Consider the following 21,448-nt stretch of genomic DNA (forward strand, 5'->3'; position numbering starts at 1 on the left):
TAAGAAGTGGAAAAACAACGAGTCTTTTAATCAGGAGGGTTGCAGACCTGGAGCTTAAGCCTTTAGGTGAAGACTTACTGAGACAAAGTTTGCACTTAATCCAGTTTGCAGCTGTGAAATTTGCTCGGGTTGCTTTCTCTTCACGATGGAGTCGTAACATCAAGAACATCCTGCAGCTGCAGCTCACCTCATTCATTTGTCTCCCTCTTGATACTCCTGCAGAATACTGCTTAAATATTTACATCAAGACTTGTAAACTGATTAAAAAAAAAATTGGGAAATATTCTCAACTGATTCTCAACTAAATTTGGATAAAATCTTCAACATGTTATTTGAAGGGGGGGAAAAACTAACAAAAAACCCTCCATAAACTATGGAGAATAACACATCGCTGCTGTCAGATCCAGTTACAACCAGCACGACGCCAACAGCGACGTGATGAATGAAAGAGAAAACATACAGGAGTGAATCTCCTCCTTGGCTGGCTGGTAATCAGCTGAGCTCTGTCTGGCTGCTGGTGGTACAAATCCCCTCCCTTGTAATCCCACTAATCTGGATCGCACCAACTCTGTCACTAGGTCATCAGCGCAGCACCCGAGCCAGGCACGCTCAGAAGTATTTTCTACAAATGCAACCTCAGGTTAGCTCATCATGTAATTTGGACATTCTTACACATTTTGAGCAAATTTGTCGCTGCAGAATTCTTCTTCTTCTTCTTTTTTTTTTTTATGGAAACGCATCACAGCTAATTTATGTTAAACAGACAAAAGTAATCTGTGATTTGCAGTCATGAGTTATTGAAAACAAAAACGCAGAGCATCAGCATGTCTGATGGCGGACCACGAGTATGAGGAAATCAGAGCGTCTGAAGTGAGGTTCACTCTTACCCGGTTCCAGCTTTATGATCTTCACCGCAGCGAGCTCTCCTGTTTGGATGTTCCGGGCCTGAAAGATATAACAACACAAGCATAAGCAGCAGTTTAACTTCAATTCTCAGCACCGAGTGTTCAGCTTTCTACTAAAATAGCAAATATTTGCGGTGTCAAGCTTGTCATCTGTTATGAATTCCAGTTATCATTGGTTATTGGACGGAAAACACAAGATGTTTAACAATGTCATCTTCACATTGAGGACAATTTTAGTCAATTTTGCAGACAAAACGATAGTTATTCCCCAAAAAGTCTGTCTTATAGATAAAATATTCAGTACAACCTCCCAGACAAGATTAAACCAGTGAACCAGGAGTCTCACCTGTAATAAATCTTCTATATCACTTTGAGTACACCTTTTCCTGTTTGATCTATTCTCTAAACGTATGTCCTTCTTCAGTTTGACTTGATACAACAGTATGCACAGTGTTATTCTAATCTTAATCCTGATGGTGGCCTAGTCTTTTTTGTACGATTTCATGCATTTTGCGGATCAGATTAACACCTAAATTATTTCAGAAAACGATGACTGCATTCCTAATTTGTATGAAAATGTCAAAAAGTAATATTGTAAAGATTTTGTGTGGCGGATGAGCTCCACCTGACAACACTAGGTTAGACTAAACGGGTGCATGCAAAAGTTCCTAAATAAGGTGACTTGCCTGATAAAGGGTTAAAAGAGCAGCATGACCAGAGGTCATTAGGTCAAACCACAGGCAGCATTAGTCAGCAGGGGGAGGCTTGACACTGCCTTTCAGTCAAGCTTGAAATGTTTCACCTTTAAAAGGACTTAGTATTTAGTCATTCAGGCATATTTTGGTTCCTTTTTTTTTTTTTTCATTTTGTGATATAAATGCATTTCTAGTATCACTTGGTGAGGTTTTACAACACACTCCCACATCTGAATGTGCAAAGATGGTGTGATTCACGGTTTGAGTAATTTCAGTGCCCCAGCCGGGGGCAGACGTCCACATCCAGGTCAAGACGGGATGCTCTCTAATCCGTGGGAGTGAGGAGACGGGACAATCACACGTAAAACCCTAAAACCCTCCGGCACGGCCACCTTTCAACGATGAGAACGAGTTGGCGAGGCCACGCATGCAAAACACTAAACGCACAGATTCTACAGCTGATATCACACATGCAAATAACTAAACCAAAAAACTCATTATCCAGGCGGTTATTCGACGTCGTACTGTCGCACATTGCTCAACGCTGTTTTAAGCTGAGAGCTCACGCCTGTTCTGCATTGCAGTGTATGTATCTTTCGCCTCCATTTACATTTCCTGAAGTCACTCACAAACCTGAGAACTAAACTGAGGAAGAGGAAGTTCTGAAGAGACCTTTCACATGTGTGATGCAGCACACAAGACAGCTTTAACCAACTTCGAGTGAAGAAAGGAGAAGCTGGACATGTAACAGAGCTCTGAAGAGACCTGACACATGTTCAATCACCATGTCAGATGGAAGGGAAAGCAGATGTGCTGGATTTCTCTCTTCAGCTAAGTTTTGAAGAAACAAAGGGAATGTAAAACGAGCCACTCAAAGCAGAAACATCAATCAGTACATTTACATGCATTGTTTGATTGGATTAATGTCTTTGACCTTGTATACATGTTTGAGAGTAAATTGGATTTACTGTTGAAATAATATCACCTCATGATGATAGGAGTCGATAAAATCTTTCAGTTTGGAACAAGAGCACACTTTATCGGGTTTCGCCGTGTTTACAGAGTGCAGTCAACTGGCGTCTTCTGTTTGAGTTCATGTTTACCTTTTTTTATGCTGTTTGACCTTTGGGACGGGACATGTGCACCTCGTCCCACGACAGCGCGACTGCAAATGTAGTCAAGTATTGTGATAACGATAAGATTTCCAATAAATACACTAGTTCCATCACATGTGCATCTCCAGTTCTACATTTTCAGAGGAGAAGCAGTCTATTATTCAGTCTGCAATTCAGAATTTGTAAAGCATGGATCCAAAGTGAGTGGAAACATAGTTTAAAGCGGTTCAGCCAGGTCATTACCATATTTAGATTACATATGTTGAGAGAGTTTAGCACATGCTTAGTCAAAGTTTAAAGGTAAAAAACTGATAAATCGATCTAGTCAAAGGTTGAGAGCCACTGAAGCCGAGAAAGGCCGGGAGCTGTGCAGAGGCAGACTTTTCCCCCAAACGGAGGTGTTTCCGTTGTCAGTGCGGGGCAGAACACACCCATAGTGAAACGCATGTTTAGACAGGGGCCTGATCATATTTCAGCCCGCTGCAGCCCTCGCAGCCTGCGAGCTCTGGGAGAATACCAGGCGCAGCATTCCACCGGTGGCCATGTCTGGGGGTGGGGGGGCCGGCCACAGAGGCTTTGTATAGAGGGAGGCCACTGGCAGAGCGGCTGAACCATCGCGTCTGGATCAGATGGTTTGTCCGTTTGTCCCGGCAAAGCAGCGGCAGACATCAGGCCGTTTTAGGAGTTCGGTGTCAGCTCGGAGCAAAAACATTTGGAAACTGAACTCCCTTCAGTGACACACACTTCCCTTTAGGCCTGAAACTAAAACTATTTCCAGTGCCGACTGGAAATGTCAGAAGAAACTAGAAAAAGGTCATCCGAAAACATTTCAAACATACTGACTGATAGTTGTTTCAGGGTCAGCTTCTCAGGTCCGATCTAGACTCAAACCACACACCCACCTTTCAGTGCAGGGCACGACCTCGAACAATCTGACCCAAACCATTTAAAAAAAGTAGATTATACAACGGCAGCCTCGACACATACTAACAACTAACATTTCCTACTGTTTTTTTTTCCTGTCATTATACATTATTCACATTACTGATTGTTGGGATCCAAATTAAATTGAAACTCTTCTTGTGCTTTAAGTTGAAATATCTGTTCTTTCCTTGAACTGTTTCCCCTTGAAACTCTCTGGTTGTTTCTCAGAGGAGGTCCGCCTCACCCTTTCAATACTGTGTACAAGTCTTCCTGTATTTGTTGGTTTAAATGCTCCATTTTCAATCCAATAGTTTCTTAACAGACAAATGCATGTATCAATAGTTTATTAGCATCATTGTGCTTAAAATCAGAAGGTTATTAGGAAGAGTTGACCATTTTTTTTAACTATTCCCTATAAGCTATCGTTGCTCTGTTTACTACAGATATTTTAACTGTTGAGTTGATTTAATTTGGGGAAATTCAAACTATTTGAATCAGGAATCACTGGTGAAAGAATATGACAGTGTTTTATCTCATAAATAAAAAAGTTTAATCTTAATGTGATCAATCTTACGTTTACAAGCTTCAATACTGACTCACAGGGCTTCTCTTAAAATCTGGTAACTACTCATTAACTGCAAGTAAAACTTTTGATCCACGATGATCAAATGATTTCCTCGTTGTTTCTCTTCCCGATCCACAAACTCAAACTCTTTCAACCTTCTCTTTCTGTTGAGGATATTTTCTGATTTTTATTATGTGAATATATGTATTTATTTGATTGTTCTTGTCTTGTCTCTTATCATTGTCACACACTTGGTCATACGTAATGTATATAAGGTATATTGTGCAATTCTTAAAAAAAACTGAAAGAACAATCCTAATAGAAAAAGTTAAATCTTCTTAATTGTTTGTCAAGTGGATTTTTTTTATCATTTGCAGACAGATTTTTGTTGCATCTTATCCCATTTGCTTTATATCTAAACTCTTTCTACACAAAAACGTTCATAACCCTACAAGTTTGAGGTCTGCACTGGGCTAAAAACAGAGAAAGAAATGCGATCAAGATAAAATAGGCATGCATTTACAAGCATTCACTGCTCATCTCAGTAGAGTACGAGAGTCAAACTGGTTGGAGTGACGAGTTCAGTTTTCAGTAGCACACTGTGCACAATCAACAAAGGACAAATTATGTTAAGTTAAAAAGATCTGCTGCTTTTTTCCCCCCCCTGTATGAGTAGATACAGAATTTGACCTTCATTCCAAAGCTTCCTGTCAAATGTGTCGGCCACACGCTGCAGAACAAACAACACTCAGGCTGAAAGTACAACCATGGTTTGATTAGTCATGTGATGGACGAGCCACGGTATCAGTAGGTCTGTGGACAAACTGTGGGAACTAATAACCGAGTAATCATACCTTGTACACGTCCCCGTATGTTCCACTCCCCACCCTCTGGATGAGCTCAAAGTCATGCTGAGGGTTCCTCCTCTGGATCCCATCGTTTGCCCTGGGAAAGATGTCCATGGCGTCTCCGACCACAAGGGTCCTTTACATTTAGTTGGCTCGATCAGATCTGGTGTCGGCGGTCAGATGAAGACAAAACTCCTCGATTCGACTTTATCTGCGGCTACTCAGACGGCTCCTCTACGCGCTCCATGTCCTAAAAGCAACAAACAAAAAGACGGGGAGAAAAGTGTTTAAAATTCAGAGCAAAGAAACGTCACGTGCATCAAGTGTTTTCTTCAGTTGGCCACAAGATCAGATTTAGAAAGATGAACTAAAAATCTTTTACCAACTTAAAATGTCAAGTTTAATCTAATTGGATTAACATTTGTTTAGATATGTACAAGAAAAGATGGCTGAGCATACTTGAAATGATCAATCAGAGATATGATAGGCATGAGAAATGTTGGTATGTGTACACATTGATTATCTTTAGCTACACAGACAGCAAGACTACAGAAAATTCATACTTAAGTACTATTACATTACGCTTCTCTCCAACTACCCATGTGTTTTATACGTCTTTAAAGCTGAGATACATGTACAATCACACACACAATAGTGAGGCACACGATTTCCATAAAAAGACACAGAAACCTCACTTAATTCCACAAAACATCCACAAAGTGGCCACAACACAAAAGAGAAGGACCACAATGAAGCACTAAATAACCACCGAGACACAAACAAAGACAACCATTAACAAGAAAACACTGACTACCGACTACTCAGAAGCACACACGTGACTGCAGAGATGCAAAACAACCACAAAACGATATCAAGCGATCTGCAAAACAGCCACAAAGCGACAGACTGACTCCAGTGAGGCATAAAACTCCTACAAATATGCAAAACTAACACATTCAGACTTAAAACATCAACAAAAAGGCCAAAAAGTTATATTAACCTTCTACAATGTGTCACAAACCTGCAACAGCAAACAACCACGAACTAACGCAACATGACGAGAAAAACACACTAAAGTACTACAAAGAAGCAAACTGGGCTGACGCGGACTGAGTATTGAATAATTCTGTAATAATGCTTAAATAATACTTAATTACAAGTAAAAGAGCTGTTGCTTAAAAGAATAATCCATTTGAACTGCAGTCGTGAGCAGATTATCAACTCATGTCAACTGTAGTCATTTCTTCTGCACAAATGTAATCATTAAAATGTTTCTGTAATCATTAAAAATGTGGGCATACTCGAGACCTGGGTGTTGCACGACCCAGAGGCCACATCAGGCTCTTTGATCAATAAGAAATCACATGAAATCTACTGTACATGCAGCATTGCTTTTGTTTTAAAAGTAGCAACCACAATTATTTATGTTCATGCTTGTATGAGTAGTTTTATCCACCTTAGCAGCATTTAAAGATTTGAATGACAGAATCCAGATTGTAACATGCTGCTTTTTAATAAGATATACATCCACACATGCATCACAGTGCAAGTTTATTTTACCTTTGTTCAAATTAAACACTCATCCTTGATGTTTTCACTCTTATGTCTGACTTGATATATTTGACTGTTGTTGTTGGTGTTATTTAACATACATACGTACTATTGTTAATATTCTTAATCTATTTATTTACTGTCCACTGGCTGCTGAAATAATATTGATTTTTCCAATGTGGGATAAATAAAAGGATGTCTGAATTATTTAGTGATGACTTGTGATGTTAAAAGGGGCAAATGTACACATATAAATAAAGGACAAGTGATCAGAATAGCACAGTGTCAATATTTGGAATGTGTTACTTCTCTAAAAAAAAAAAAAAATGACTATCTCAAAAATAGCTATAACTACAACAAATTGCAAAAAAAAAAAGACTATATCCACACAGAGACTGAAAACAAACATAAAGTGACACAAAACAAACAGCAACAACATGTCTCATATTCCTGTGGTTTTACTACCAGTCTGACTCATTTTAGTGAAAATAAAACACACAGGAAACAGAGATTTTATAAAAAAAGAAGAAGAAAAAAAGAACATGTCTGCCTTTTAAAAGATTTTTAATTAACTCATCATATTAAAAAAAAAAAAATTCTATTGATCCCTTCAAACAGCTGTGACGGGATATTTTGATTATGGCATAAAAGTTCTCTAACAACTCAGGTTAAAGTTAATGTGTCTAGTTAGCCGAGGACCAGGCGGAGTGATGCGGTCACCCCTGCAGTCAAGACCCGGGGACCAGGCGGAGTGATGCGGTCACCCCTGCTTTCAAGACCCCGGGGCCACCTCCGCGGAGCTCCGAGCATCCGCGCGGGTCAGCTAGCGCGAGCTAACCTAGCCGTTAACTTAGCTTCGTGTCCGGTTACTCACGTCAACGTTACCTTTTACTGCACAAACACGGCGCACAGCGAGCGCCTCGCATCCTACACCTCCCCCCCGGGAGCCTTTAGCCGAGCTGTGGCGTCGAGTAATGTGGGAAGAAATAAAAAATAAAAAAAATAAGCGTCGACCTCCTTTGTTATCGAGGAAACAGTAGTAAAGTTCAGGCTGCCGCTGCGGTTCACTCCGTCTCCTTCACTGCAGCTTCAATCCACCGCAAAAACACCAGCCTTAACTTCTGCCGTTGGCGTGTCATTTCTCCCTCTAGACGGTTTTAGAGAAGCGGAACTCCCGCGAGCAGAAAAAGAGCTTCAAATTGCATAAATCTTCTAATAATGTTGGATTTATTTGGGGAAAAACGCTCCTGCAAAAAAAAAAAAAGCAACAGTGTGCCGCTAATCTCCGAGAAGTCGCTGCTGTGCTGCAACGGGACTGTGGTGGTGCGTTCAGAGGCGGCTCGGAAAACTGAGACTCTCTGGAGGAAAACGAACATGCGCTGCAACCGCGCGAGAGGGCGCCAAAGTCACACACATGGCAAGCGGTTCATAAATGACGAACGAGTAAGAGTTCAAAACAAAAAGTAAGATTAAGACAACGATGCACGAAATTAAAAATACAATTCGCCACAAAGAAATTAGAAACAGCAAAATGACTTGAAATAGAGGCACAAAATGACCCTTTAGATTATAAAACATAACAAGAAAAAACTAAATAGACTAAATATCCACATGGTTACAAACTGTCATTGTAAAATATTCAATGAAATATAAAACAATCACAGACATGCCAAACTGGTGTTAGGCTGGGCCATTTTCCAGTGAAGCTGCCGTAGGCTTAGACAGTGTGAGTTTGTAAAAGCATGCATGATGCAACAGCTATAGAGAATTTTTTCAAAAATATATTTCACTGTTTTTTGCACCAGAAGTTTTCATTGAAATTGGCTTCATGTTGAGATTATAGTAATTATCTGTACTAATTGTTTGGTTTTGTGAAAATATAGACATTAGAAATGTCTGTATATTCAGCGCCACAACAAAGAAAAACTTTAAGGTTTAAATATAAATGTTATTCTGGCAGTAGTTTACCAGTCCAGCCCACTCGATGAAATATGTGGCCCCTCAACTAAAATGATCACATGCACAGGAAAGGAAAATGTATTTTTTTTTCAAATACCCGCACATTTAATTGAAACTAGGAGTCTTACAATTAGTATTCCTAAATATAATCTTCCTTGTGCGTTGTCAAAGGTCTGCAGTATTCTGTAAACATCCTGCCCCTTTGTTGACAAGTTAAATCACAAACGTACGACGGTACCCGAACGTAGCACAGGTAGTAACTTCTGTACAATGCCGCCTCCTGCCGGCGGCCGCTCACATCGCAGCCTGTGTGTTTCCTCGGGCATTGGGAGGTGTTAAACTGGCTCCGTCGCAGCTGGAAGCGCACATCCACCTTATTTGTTCTATACATCGTGCAAGCAAATTCATTTTTATTCCGCTTCGCCTCGAAGCTGCCTCAATCGGGGCAAAAAAAAAAAAAAAGGGAGGGACAACAGACAGCAGCGCCCCCTGGCGCCCCGACCTCCGCCGCCCCTCTGCAGCGCGCTGGGAATTAAAAAAAAAAAAAAAAAAAAAAAAAAGCTCCACCATCCCCGCCTGGTCGGAGCATCGTTTCGGCGGAGACAGGGCATCCTCCCAGCCCCACACAGACACCCATGACTACCGATTAACGCGCAATTAGAGGGATTTACGGACAGTATCATGGCCAAGCACCGTCCCGACAGAGACAGCTGGGGTGAGTGTGCGTACATTTCACCTCTCACGCTTCTCCTTGACGCACAAAACGCGTTTTTTTTTCTCTCCCTCTCCAGCTCTCTCCATTCCTGTCGGGAGGAGGGTGTAAGCGATGCAGCTAATTAGATGTTTATTTCAGACTCCATCATGAAAAAGCCTTGTTTTTTTTTCTACAGTATTGAGACCACTGTCTGTATTTTCTGGTCTCTGGTATTATTAGTGCGTCGTTATTTCTGCAGGGGAAAGAAATCAAGCAGAAGAAACGCATAGCCACACATTTATTTCCATATATATATATCACTATACCACACTCAATGTAATTATTGTGTTTTGCATACAAGAATCGCTGTTTTTCCCCCAAAGGCCTTAATTAAAAAAAAAAAACAAAAAAAAAAAACACGCATCTTATGTGTTTATTGTATTTTCCCCAGCCTCCTACGGAACATTTAGCAGAAATATTATGTAATATTGCATCAGTAAACAGCCTGTCATCATCTCGAGGACCATCATCGGCACCCTGCTGTCATCACTATCACCATCACCTTCATGCTTATCATCATGTTCCTGACATCCCACTGAGGCTCTCTGAACCAGGCCTGTTCGATAGGATTTATAAAAAATAATATCATGGAAAAAAAAGCCTGGATTGAGTGAGAGGATGGGGGTAAAAAAGAAAAAAAAAATAGGTGGAATGCTGCTGTTTGTCATTAGATAGCTGATCTGCTCTGACCCACTTTAAGCACACACTGGCTCTGACGTCTTGGGCCGTTTTAAGGGCAGCAGCAGCAGCATGATCAGGTTAACCAGGTCCGGGCCAGGCTGAGCCGGGCTGGGCCGGGCTGAGGCCTGTGCAGGGGAAACCGACTGTCTCCTCCAGGCATTGGGGAAGAAAAGCCTGAATGATTCCTGACTTAAATAATTCACTGTGCATTCATCTTCCAGCGTGCACCCACATTTTCTCTTTCAGCCCTGCTCGCTCACGGTGGCGTTGTGAGAGCATGACAGTCGTGCTTTTAATTTGTTAACGTGTCCTTGAAAATCAGCCCAAGTTTGTGCTAACATGACGGGATCTGCTGCTTTCACCCTCGACATGAGACAGCAGAGACTGGAAACACACTGAGTCACTGCCAGAAAAAAAAAACCTACAGGCTGTGGATCTTCATGAGCTCACTGGATTGGACGAATATCATGGCCGGATTCATTCTAATTATTATTAACAAGCTCGTGAGCAACGCTATTGATCTAGGAGGGAATAATGGACCCAACTTTTCTATTTCCTGGCTTTAATGGGCGGGTGAATGTCCTCCGGGGCGGCACGGTGGCGTAGTGGTTGGCACTTCGGCCTCACGGTTGAGGAGACACCGGTTTGATTGCAGTTCTGCGTGGAGTCTGCACGTTCTACCGGCGCATGTGCGGGTCACTGTCATCCAGAATAGATGTGTCTTAGAAAGAGTGACAGGTGAGTTCCATTAAGCCCCTCCCCCTGATTTACACTCCAGGGTCGCTCAGTGACAAGAATGTCTACGACTGGAGCTCGGAGGAGGAGGAGCCAGACGGCCGAGCCCGGCCCATCCAGGTGCTGCTGGTCAAGGACGACCACAGCTTCGAGCTGGACGAGGCGGCGCTGAGCCGCATCCTGCTGGCCGAGGAGGTCCGGGACCGTGAGGTGGTGGCCATCTCCGTGGCCGGGGCCTTCCGCAAGGGCAAGTCCTTCCTCATGGACTTCATGCTGCGCTACATGTACAACCACGTAAGTCTGAACCCGAGAAGTCTCTCATGCCATACTTTATGGAGTGATGGGCTCCGCTTAAAATGGATTCCACTTTTAAACACTGATTAAAGAGTTCCTTCCTCTTCTTCTTCTTCTTCTTCTTCTTCTTCTTCTTCTTCTGGGTTTAAAGGCAGTTTGCATCCATAAAGTTGCAATACCGCCATCTGCTGGTTCTATCTATTTACATTGCTTCCCACCCCTCTCTTCATCCCTGATGACCGTTTCCCTTCTTCTTCTTCTTCTTCTTCTTCTTCTTCTTCTTCTTCTTCTTCTTCTTCTTCTTCGTCTTCTTCTTCACTTGGCATCCGTGAAGTTGCACTTCCGCCATCTGCTGGTTCCAGCTAGTCAATACCGTTCTCTCCCAAAAAAAAAGAAAGAAAGAGAGAAAGAAGAAGAAATAAAGAAAGAAATTGTGTCGATGTGAAACTTAAATAGACTCTTAAACCACCAATTTTACATTCCATTCTTTATAAAGGGTTGAATGTGTTTTGCTGTAAAAGAAGAACCTGCATCATAGATGTTTTAAGTAAGGGTTGTTGTTTTTTTTGCACATGTGCAGCTTTAAATCTTTTCATTTTCTCTCGTCTCTATTATTTGATTCAAGATCACATGTTGTGTGACTAATCAAACCTTCTGTTTTCGTCCTCAGGCGTCTGATACCTGGCTGGGAGTCGCAGACGAGCCTCTGACCGGCTTCTCCTGGAGGGGCGGCTCGGAGAGGGAGACCACCGGGATCCAGATCTGGAGCGAGGTCTTTCTGGTGGACAAGCCAGATGGGAGAAAGGTGAGAGTGAGTGTGTGTGTGTGTGTGTGTGTGTGTGTGGGGGGGGTTACTGTGCACTGAGCTGCCTAATTGCACATGACACAGATGCATAATTAACCTTATTCATTCATTCATTCGCTTCATAATTAAAATATGTTTCTGGCCTTCAGAATCATATCGACTCAATAAAATCGCTCTTAAATGTTGCTCGGATTATCTTCTTTTTTTTTTTTTTTGTCTCCTGTATTGAGATTTTCACATCACAAAGCAGCTTTTTTGCAAATTAGTGTTATTTAAAGGTACAATATGTGTATTATTTTAGATTCTGACCGAGGTCTTCAGAGCGTGTGGTCGAGCTTCAGGGTGCAGCAGATGTGAAAAACAATAATAATGTGGAAAACATAAGGAAGTCCGACATCAAATCAAAAATTACTACCTCGTGTGAGATAAAGCATGTCGTCACATTACTTTAGTTCATTACATTGATTGTTAAAATAACTAGAAATATTTAGTTATTGGCAGGTTTTATATTTTATCTTACTATTTGTTGTTATGGTACCTTGTCAAAGACCCATTGAAATACTTAAATAATAAGTAATTTAGTGTAGAATTTTCAAGTTAAAATAACAACAGAGTGGAGTACACATGTACTTTTAGTCAATATGTTTCGAGACCATCCATACACTGTTTTACCCCGCTGCATTTATCACCAGGAAACTCACTATTTCCATACTTGTTGCTGTGTTTTTATCGTATACCTGTCAAAAATTATAATTAAAACATTTTAAGTTTTTAAATGGGTCATATTATGAAAACTTCACTTTCTAAAGGTTTTCCAACAGTACTCATCGTCCCCATACCTGGACTGACGTCCCAGAAGTGAAGACAGTCTGTCCTCTCTCTCCCTGGCTTGTTTCAGGGTTTTAAAAAGTGTGTTGCTCCAACCAGCCAATCAGAAATCAAACCCTATATAGTGTCATCGGGGGTTTAGCCAATCCCAATCAAAGTAGGCTCCTCCCTTTGACTCCTCCGACAATTAGGCAGCTCTGCTCTGGCACATGGCACCACGACAGGAAGTACTTCCTCCTCTTCCCTAGATGGGCATGTGTGGGCGGAGCCAGTCCAGCTCACACAGACACAGCAGATTCTGAATGCAGCTCCTATGATCCAATATTCAACTGGAGGAAAATCAAGGAGGAGCTAGAAACTTAGAATCCTGAAGGTTTCTGGACCAACGAGACACGTGAAAGTGTTGAAAAGCTGGAGAATATAAGACCTTTTAAAATAGCATTTTTAATGATCCATTTTATTCTTCATTTGAGGATAAAAAAAGAAATTTGTTCAATCTCATTTAATCTCAAAAAAACCATTAAAAACCAACGTCACAAACCTTTAAATGTTTTAAAAGAAATGTGAGGAAATGAGGAGGATTTCTTTTTTTTGCCTTTTCCAGAGACTGAATGTTACCTGCCCTTCCTCACACTGTATTTAAACTCACACACACACTGCAGCGCACACACACACACACACACACACACACACACACACACACACACACACACACACACACACGTGTTAATGTGTGTGTGTTTGTGCGCAGGTGGCCGTGCTGCTGATGGACACTCAGGGCACGTTCGACAGTCAGTCCACGCTGAGAGACTCGGCCACCGTCTTCGCTCTCAGCACCATGATCAGCTCCATGCAGGTACGGCGACCTTCACAGCGCTGCACACACACACACACACACACACACACACACACACACACACACACACACACACACACACACACACACACACACACACACACACACACACACACACACACACACACACACGAACACACACACACACACACGGACATCCATGAGTCAGCGGATTTTGTTGATGCTCTTTTGTTTTAGTTATTTTCTTGAAGAACGAGGGAAGATTTGTGCTCGTAGATAGATTGTACATGGGAGTTTATTTTATGTGTATTTAATGTGACTTCAGTGACGCTGTGAGTCATTAAACTGTTTCAGGTTTACAACATCTCCCAGAACGTACAGGAGGACGACCTCCAGCATTTACAGGTGAAACGCTTCCTTCCTTCCTTCCTTCCTTCCTTCCTTCCTTCCTTCCTTCCTTCCTTCCTTCCTTCCTTCCTTCCTTTCATTCCTTTCACATTTCATTCTTTTTCTCTCTATTCTGTTTAGTTCTTTATTTCTATTGTGTTCTTTATTATTATATTACTTCTATTTCCATTTATTTATTTATTTTTCTTTCATTTTTCTATTGAACCAATTCTTTCCTCTGGACTTATTTAGTTCTTTCTTTTATTGACCTTTCTATTCATTTCTTTCTCTCTCTCTCTCTTTTCACTCTCTTCATTCTTTCTATTCAGTTCTTTCTTTATCTTCCTTCATATGATGCTTTTTGCCTCGATTCTGTTCTTTCCCATCACTCTTTCTTTTCAGTTCTTTTTATTCTGTTCTTTCTCTCTTCAGTCTTTTTATCTTCTTTTCTTCATATGATTTTCTTTGTCAGTTTTTTCTTAATTTTCCTTCTTTCCATCCCCTCTTTCTTTTCAGTCCTTTCTTATTATTCTGTTCTTTCTCTCAACTCAGCTTTCTTTCTTTCTTGTCTTTCTCTTCTGTTGTCTTCTCTTTTTTTGTCCTTTTTTTGTCTCTTATCTTCATTCTGTCATTTTCTTGTTTCCTCTTTCTTTCTTTTTTTAAACTGAGTTTTATCGTTTCTCTTTCTCTTTTCTCCTCCTTCTCTCCATCCTGACCTGTCCTGGCCTCCTGTGTTGCAGCTCTTCACTGAATATGGCCGACTCGCGATGGAGGAGACGTTCCTCAAGCCTTTCCAGGTAAGATGAACTAAACTTTGTCTTCAGAAGAATGGAATGCTGATTGTGGGTTTACAGTGAAGAGTGAATTTGAGATTTTCCTCCCTTTCCATCCAGTCCATGATCTTCCTGGTCCGAGACTGGAGTTTTCCATACGAGTTTCCATACGGGCAGGAAGGCGGCATGAAGTTCCTGGAGAAGAGGCTGAAGGTGAAATGCCGGACGTGTTGGCAGACCGGCAGGTTCGCAGGCTGAGCGGCCGGACTGGAAGTGACTCCCGTCTGCTCGTGTTTTGTTTTCCCTTCAGATCTCGGAGAACCAGCACGAGGAGCTGCAGAACGTCCGCAAACACATCCACTCCTGCTTCACCAACATCTCCTGCTTCCTCATGCCTCACCCCGGCCTCAAAGTGGCCACCAACCCGCACTTCGACGGGAGAATCAAAGGTCATTTCCCGCTTTGCTCACTTGACATGCGAACGCTGCAGTCTCTTGAATGAACCAAGTGCGGCATGTGGACGGGATTATATTACATAAAAGCAAAGTGGAAACACGGTGCAAGTCACCAGGGAGGATTTGAGGGATTATTTTGATTTCAGGTGGGATTTAAACCCGTTTCTCTCTTTCTGGGGTTAAAGACACAGACAACAATATCATGGAACAGGAATGAAACTCATTAGGAATCTCACTGAGTTGGTAATTTTAGGTAACACCAGATTCCCTAATGAATTTCAGATTAATATCAAATCCAAAAGGCAATAAACGGTAAATCCAAAGTCATGCCTTTACATAGGTCATTTATATATCTATATCTATATATAAAGGCCTACAAACCTGTTTTTGCTCTGTAGCTTATTTTATAATTTTGATTTAAGTTTATTACATTTCCATTATCTTCATAAATTAAATATATTTGCAGCTCCAGTTGTCTTTGCCAGGACACCCCTGCTCTCTGGTTGTGTCACACATTTAATTAAAACATGTTAAAATGCTCTAAAAGAAATAGTAACCCTTTTGTTTTTAATTCTAGTATGTAATGTAGCTCATTCTTAATTTCCACCATGTAATCTGCTTCACTATTCATAATTAGATGGGAAACTAATAATGAAAGCAAGAGATATTGTTAAAACTTGCATTTGTTTTTCAAAAATGTAAACTTGTTCAAGTTTTATGAGATGACATTTAAATTAATTGAGATATTTTCAAAATGTCACACCTATTTGCAGCAAAATAAGTTAAAATATTTAGAGATTATTCTCTAATTTTAGAAGTCTGGTCCTCTCAAGATGAGATTGTGCCTCTTGCACATATCTTTTAAACTAGAATAGAACTTTATTGGTCTTTCACAGGATATTGCTTCAGCAGCTTAACACAACGTTAACTCATTAAAAGTTGTGTGTGTAAAAATGTCTCTACTGAAGCACAAACAGACTCATGTCACCACTCGCTCTCCTCACTTGGCAGAGATCGACGGCGAGTTCATAAACAACCTGAAGGTTCTGGTCCCCTGGCTGCTCAGCCCTCGAAACATCGACGTGAAGGAGATCAACGGCAGCAAAATCACCTGCAGAGGCCTGGTGGAGTATTTCAAGGTCAGAGCGGCGAGGCCTCCGTCTTCTCTCAACGTCCCATAAAATATTCATCCAGCCACAAACCTCCAGAGCAGCACACGACGTTTCTCTGAAAAACAAACCGCCGGTGTAGAGAAAGCAGTTATGTAACTTTAAAAACTCTTCTTTTTTTACATATCTAAAAACAACTATTTATTTAGTCTAACCTTTATAGGAAATTATAGGAAAGAGTTGTATGAATTAAAGATTTTTACTCTGATGTCTTGTTGTAGGATATTTAAATGAGTCAAAATAAAAATACACCATATTAAGTCGGTTGAACCAAAGTGATGTGAATTTGACCAAAATCACTCATATATTCAGGGTTTTCTCAAGGTTTCCCCTCCTTATATGACAGTTTCATTGTTTCTATGTTCACACATGCATATTGTCAGTTGCAGTAGTTTTGTTCTGCACGTTGCAAATGTTTGAGGAGATTTTTTTTAATTTTTTTTTTACTCAAATGCATCGATCAGGTCAACATATCGGGATTAGAAGATGATTTGCTGAAGTAAAAGGAACAAACGCGATGATTTTTATCCTAATTTGATAAACAGATAGCATATATCTCAACGATGAGCATAAAGAGAGCCATTATGATCACTTCCCAGATGAAATATTAAAGTATTTATTTATTTATTTATTTATACTCTCCTTCTGTTGGGTTTTTACAGCATTTCAAGTTTATAGCAATACATTTCTACATTAAAAACAGGACAATTGAATAAGGATATGAGGTTAACCTCACTTAAATGTTCCTATAATGAAGAAAGTGTATTTATGTGGAGAATTTCGCACGACTGATGACATGTTTCCATTTCTATTTTTTTTCCAGGCATATATCAAAATCTACCAGGGTGAGGAGCTGCCCCATCCAAAGTCAATGTTGCAGGTACTTTTTAAGTCATTGTCACTGTGCATTTCAGTTTTGTCCCAGTTCATTTGCATAAACTGTTCAATGTTATTTAAAAGAAAAATCCTTAAGATTAACACTTTATTTCCACGTGCTCTGTCTCGCTCTCTCTCTCTCTCTCAGGCCACAGCGGAGGCGAATAATTTGGCAGCCGTAGCAGCCGCGAAGGATTTGTACAACAAAAAAATGGAAGAGGTTGGTCACTTTTAACTGTGAGATGGCAGCTCGTTTCAGTGAAACCGCGAGGATCCGTGTGACGTCTCCGTGTGACGTCTCCGTGTGACGTCTCCGTGTGACGTCTCCGTGTTGACCCTCTGGTCTCCACTCTCAGGTCTGCGGAGGCGACCGGCCCTTCCTGGCGCCCAACGAGCTGCAGTCCCGACACGGCGTCATCCGGGAGGAGGCGCTGCAGGTGTTTCGCGGCGTGAAGAAGATGGGCGGCGAGGAGTTCAGCCGGCGCTACCTGCAGCAGCTGGAGGGGGAGATCGACGAGGTGTTCGTCCAGTACATCAAGCACAATGACTCCAAGAACATTTTCCACGCCGCCCGCACGCCGGCCACGCTGTTCGTGGTCATCTTTGTCATGTACGTGGCGGCGGGGATCACGGGCTTTGTGGGCGTGGACATCATAGCCAGCTTGTGTAACATGATCCTGGGCCTGGCGCTGATCACGCTCTGCACCTGGGCCTACATCCGCTACTCCGGGGAGTACCGGGAACTGGGCGCCGTCATCGACCAGGTGGCCGGGGCGCTGTGGGACCAGGTAAATCACAGAGAGCAGGTCAGCAAATGCAAGAAAAAGCCACATTTAGCACCAATTTTCACTTTGAATCAATTCTGATTGAAACTTTACATGTGTTACACTAATACTGGGAGGACTTGTAATGATTTCTGTTGAAGTTTGGGTAAAAATCTACTTCTGGTGCTTCATAGAGTTTCGTAATTCAGTGATACATTTGAGAAATATTGATGTAAATATGATGTTTACGTTAAATCTTCTAAACATGCATGTGAGGGTTTCCCCCTAATAAACCAATAATGTTATCATCAGACAAACAAAAAGATGCTGAAACTGCTGGATGAGGACCAGACTGAAGGCTTCTTTCTTTCTTTTTTTATACTTTCTAATTCACTGAAAGTAAAAGACGGAATTCAAATATCTGAAATGTTATTTGCAGGTTTTTAACCACGTTCAAACTCACATTGATGAAACCCTGCCAATATCATTAATCTGTGTTAAAGACAAATAGTTAAAGAGATTTAGTTTTTATTATTGAAAAGAAAAATGTAAGATACTTTAGGAGACAAACAGATTAGACGAGTCTGCATCTTTAAACCACCAGAGGGAGACAAAATCTCTTCAATCAGTGTCAGAAAATCTGTCAATAACTTTTTCTCTGCTGATTGTGTTCATTTTATTGGTGTGTTTATATACTCACATTACATGTATGTTTACTTCTTTTCATGCCGCTACAGGGGAGCACGAACGAGGTGAGTGGAGGAGAGATTTATTTTTTATAAATGAAAATCTACAAACTGAAAGCTTTTGAGGAAAGAAAAAAAAAAGACAAACGGTCAATATGGATGAATGATGTTGACAGATATCAAACTTTAGAAATACTTACAATAGCTTGAGGTTGTTCCCAGTGTTGTGCAATTGATTACAGTTACTAGTTACTTCTTTAAACTGTAGTGGAGATATTTTATTGGCGGCTGAAAATTAAATAGAATTGAGAAAGTGACTCGTAATTGTCAGTTAAACTGGTTTTATATGTCACATAGCTGAGCTGTGAGGGTCAGTGTAATGGCTGATTCACTCCTTAAGTTCAACTGAAGTCACATCGGTTAGTTGGAGGAAGATGCTCTAAAATATGGATGTTAGAGGAGGAAGATGCTCTATAATATGGATGTTAAAGGGAGATTCCCCTATAATCTGGATGTGTGGAGGAGGAAGATGCTCTATAATCTCAATGTTATGGGAATATGCTCTATAATCTGGATGTTAGAGGAGGAATATGCTCTATAATCTGGATGTTAGCGGAGGAAGATGCTCTATAATAATGGTGTTGGAGGAGGAAGATGCTCTATAATATGGATGTTGAAGGACGGTGCTCTATAATCTGGGTGTCAGAGGAGGAAGATGGGCTATAATCTGGGTGTTAGATTGGGGAGATGCTCTATATTGTGGATGTCAGAGGAGGAAGATGCTCTATAATAATGGTGTTGGAGAAGGAAGATGCTCTATAATCTGGATGTTAAAGGAAGGTGCTCTATAATCTGGGTGTCAGAGGAGGAAGATGGGCTATAATCTGGGTGTTAGATTAGGGAGATGCTCTATATTGTGGATGTCAGAGGAGGAAGATGCCCTATAATCTGGATGTCTTAAAAGAACCAGACTTGTGACATAATGACAATGAGAAACAGCAGAGGATTTATTTATTTTTTACGAACACATTGGATAACTGTAGATTACAGATTACATTTCTATATTACAGATGTACCTATCAGACGTTTTTTGGGGGCGTTTATTATTGGTTCTTCATGATAATCTCTGTGATCCGCTGCAGAAGCAGATGTTTCTGAACAATCTGAGCTCGCCTAACTTTTCGTGTTGGCCTCGGCTCCGTAGGCTTTCTACAAGCTGTACAACGTAGCGGCCAATCACAGGCACCTGTACCACCACGCCTTCCCCGGGCATCAGGAGCACGAGGCCGCCGAGGAGCAGGACAAGAGGAAGGACAAGAAGAAGGACTGACGAGAGGGGACACAAAGCAGCAGGGACTTCCTGGTGGACACGAGGAGGAAGAGGAGGGGGAGCTTCCTCGCCCATCAGACACTTATTTACTCTGGGGTTGGCTGTTGCGGCCCACCAGTGCGTTCACTACTTTAATCTCTTATTACAGACTGTGTAACGTTCATGCGTAGGTCAAAGCGGACGCAAAGTGACGGACGCTCATCCTCTCTCACTTCTCGTCTGTGGAAAAACAAAACAAAACAAAGAAAAAAAAAAAACAACAAAACGGAACAAACCCCACCTGTACAGATCCTGTAAACACTCTGCTGGAGGAGGCCTCCGCGTAACCCAACCTCCAGTCAGCTCCTCCTTTCATTTTCCTTTCTCCCATCGTTTCTCATCGATTTCTTTCTTCTTCTTTTTTTTTTTTTAATCCAAAAAGCCGAATCTGTGAATCCCACCATCTGTGACGATCGTTCTGTTTCTTTGCTCTTTAGAAACCGTCTCGAAAGAACATTACCTATGACCTGCGAGAGCCACAATGTGTACTGTATGTTAAATAAGCGTCATCAGCATGGTAAACGGTTCGTGTCTGTCATCTTTAAGCTCTAAAGTACAGGTATGCTTTGTATTAAAAAAAAAAAACAAAAGAAAAAAAAAAAAGTTTTAATGGTTGTGATGAAGTGGTATCGTGCCATAACACGTAAAGATGATTTCACGTTTCATGCAGTCACCCCGAGGGCACTTCTAAAACCTGTGTTATTTGTTGTTTTGGAGGTTGGCGTTGCTGCGACGGCGCTCCGGAGAGCAGTTCAAGGTTTACGCAACACCGATGACATTACCGCTCTCTTTTTAGTCCGCTCGCAGTTTTTGTATATGTAGTGATCCTATCTGTGTGTGTGTGTGTGTGTGTGTGTGAGTGTGTGTGTGTGTGTGTGTCACAGGAGAGAGATTGTTGCCATCGCAGCAGGTCAAAGCCATTGTTGTTTTTGTTTTGTTTTTTTGTGGCCATCGTGGAATCAAGAGTAGATGTGCTCTGCTTTGGGAGAAACAATCCTCATTCCACATCTCTGTCATCATCTCTTTCACGCACTGAAGCTGAATCATGTGCGCAAACAACAACAACAACAACAGAGAGAGAGAGAGAGAGAGAGAGAGAGAGACGGATCCTCAGTTATTCATTCCTACCAAACGGCTTGTAAACAAAAGGCTAAAATTAGTGGGCGGAAGATGCTCTAAAAATCTGCCGCTATGTCCTGCATAATAGTTCTTCAAGAAAACTAAATTGAGATAACAGAGAAAGAAAAAAAATCATAGTTTAGCATCACTTCTGCAGCTGACAGGAGTTTACCGACATAGTAACCATGAGGACATCGGCTCTGATTAATGAGGAAAAACGACCAAATAAAAAAAAATTCTAGTACAAAAATATCAGTGTTACACATCCCTTTATGAAACATATTTAATATTCCCAACATGCTTCTTGGTGTTTGATTATTCTGGCTTTGTGGACTGTTACTGTAGATTTGTACAAATGTGGTTGTATTGTTTTT

At 41.2% G+C, this 21,448-nt stretch overlaps 2 protein-coding genes across 7 annotated transcripts in view; one reads left to right on the forward strand and one right to left on the reverse strand.

Annotated features, from left to right (window-relative positions):
• Positions 1–7,925, reverse strand: part of map4k5 (mitogen-activated protein kinase kinase kinase kinase 5) — a 38,078-nt gene extending 30,153 nt beyond the window's left edge. The window contains exons 1-3 of one of the 2 annotated variants that reach the window (XM_080480052.1): positions 7,478–7,925; positions 5,059–5,302; positions 888–945 (exon numbers count right to left, since the gene is read on the reverse strand). In XM_080480052.1, the coding sequence (XP_080336178.1) occupies positions 888–945; positions 5,059–5,166 (166 nt within the window). In that variant the 5' untranslated portion in view covers positions 5,167–5,302; positions 7,478–7,925. The remainder of the gene's footprint in view (positions 1–887; positions 946–5,058; positions 5,303–7,477) is intronic. The other variant, XM_080480051.1, reaches the window with a different exon arrangement.
• Positions 7,926–9,091: 1,166 nt separating this feature from the next.
• atl1 (atlastin GTPase 1) lies at positions 9,092–20,528 on the forward strand. 5 transcript variants are annotated; one of them, XM_080479750.1, is made up of 13 exons: positions 9,092–9,277; positions 10,776–11,026; positions 11,697–11,831; positions 13,411–13,515; positions 13,831–13,881; positions 14,604–14,660; positions 14,757–14,849; positions 14,947–15,085; positions 16,103–16,230; positions 17,084–17,140; positions 17,285–17,356; positions 17,493–17,924; positions 19,791–20,527. In XM_080479750.1, exons 1-13 carry the CDS (start codon positions 9,244–9,246, stop codon positions 19,914–19,916), a joined length of 1,680 nt encoding a protein of 559 aa, XP_080335876.1. In that variant the 5' UTR covers positions 9,092–9,243; the 3' UTR covers positions 19,917–20,527. The 5 variants fall into 5 exon arrangements, with proteins under 5 accessions (XP_080335876.1, XP_080335872.1, XP_080335873.1 ...); XM_080479746.1 differs by having other exon boundaries at positions 9,145–9,283; positions 17,493–17,952; positions 19,791–20,528; XM_080479747.1 differs by having other exon boundaries at positions 9,145–9,277; positions 17,493–17,952; positions 19,791–20,528.
• Positions 20,529–21,448: the final 920 nt, after the last annotated feature.

Source organism: Lipophrys pholis, assembly GCF_963383615.2.
Source record: "Lipophrys pholis genome assembly, chromosome: 14".
In the NCBI taxonomy this organism is placed as follows: Eukaryota; Metazoa; Chordata; class Actinopteri; order Blenniiformes; family Blenniidae; genus Lipophrys; species Lipophrys pholis.

Bases quoted from the DNA above. Each gene is read 5' to 3' on its own strand.
- atl1 (XM_080479746.1), top strand. From the start codon at position 9,244: ATGGCCAAGCACCGTCCCGACAGAGACAGCTGGGGTGAGT. The intron at 16,231-17,083 runs GTCAGAGCGGCG...TTTTTTTTCCAG, and splicing joins GCCTGGTGGAGTATTTCAAG to GCATATATCAAAATCTACCA. The intron at 17,357-17,492 runs GTTGGTCACTTT...CTCCACTCTCAG, and splicing joins ACAACAAAAAAATGGAAGAG to GTCTGCGGAGGCGACCGGCC.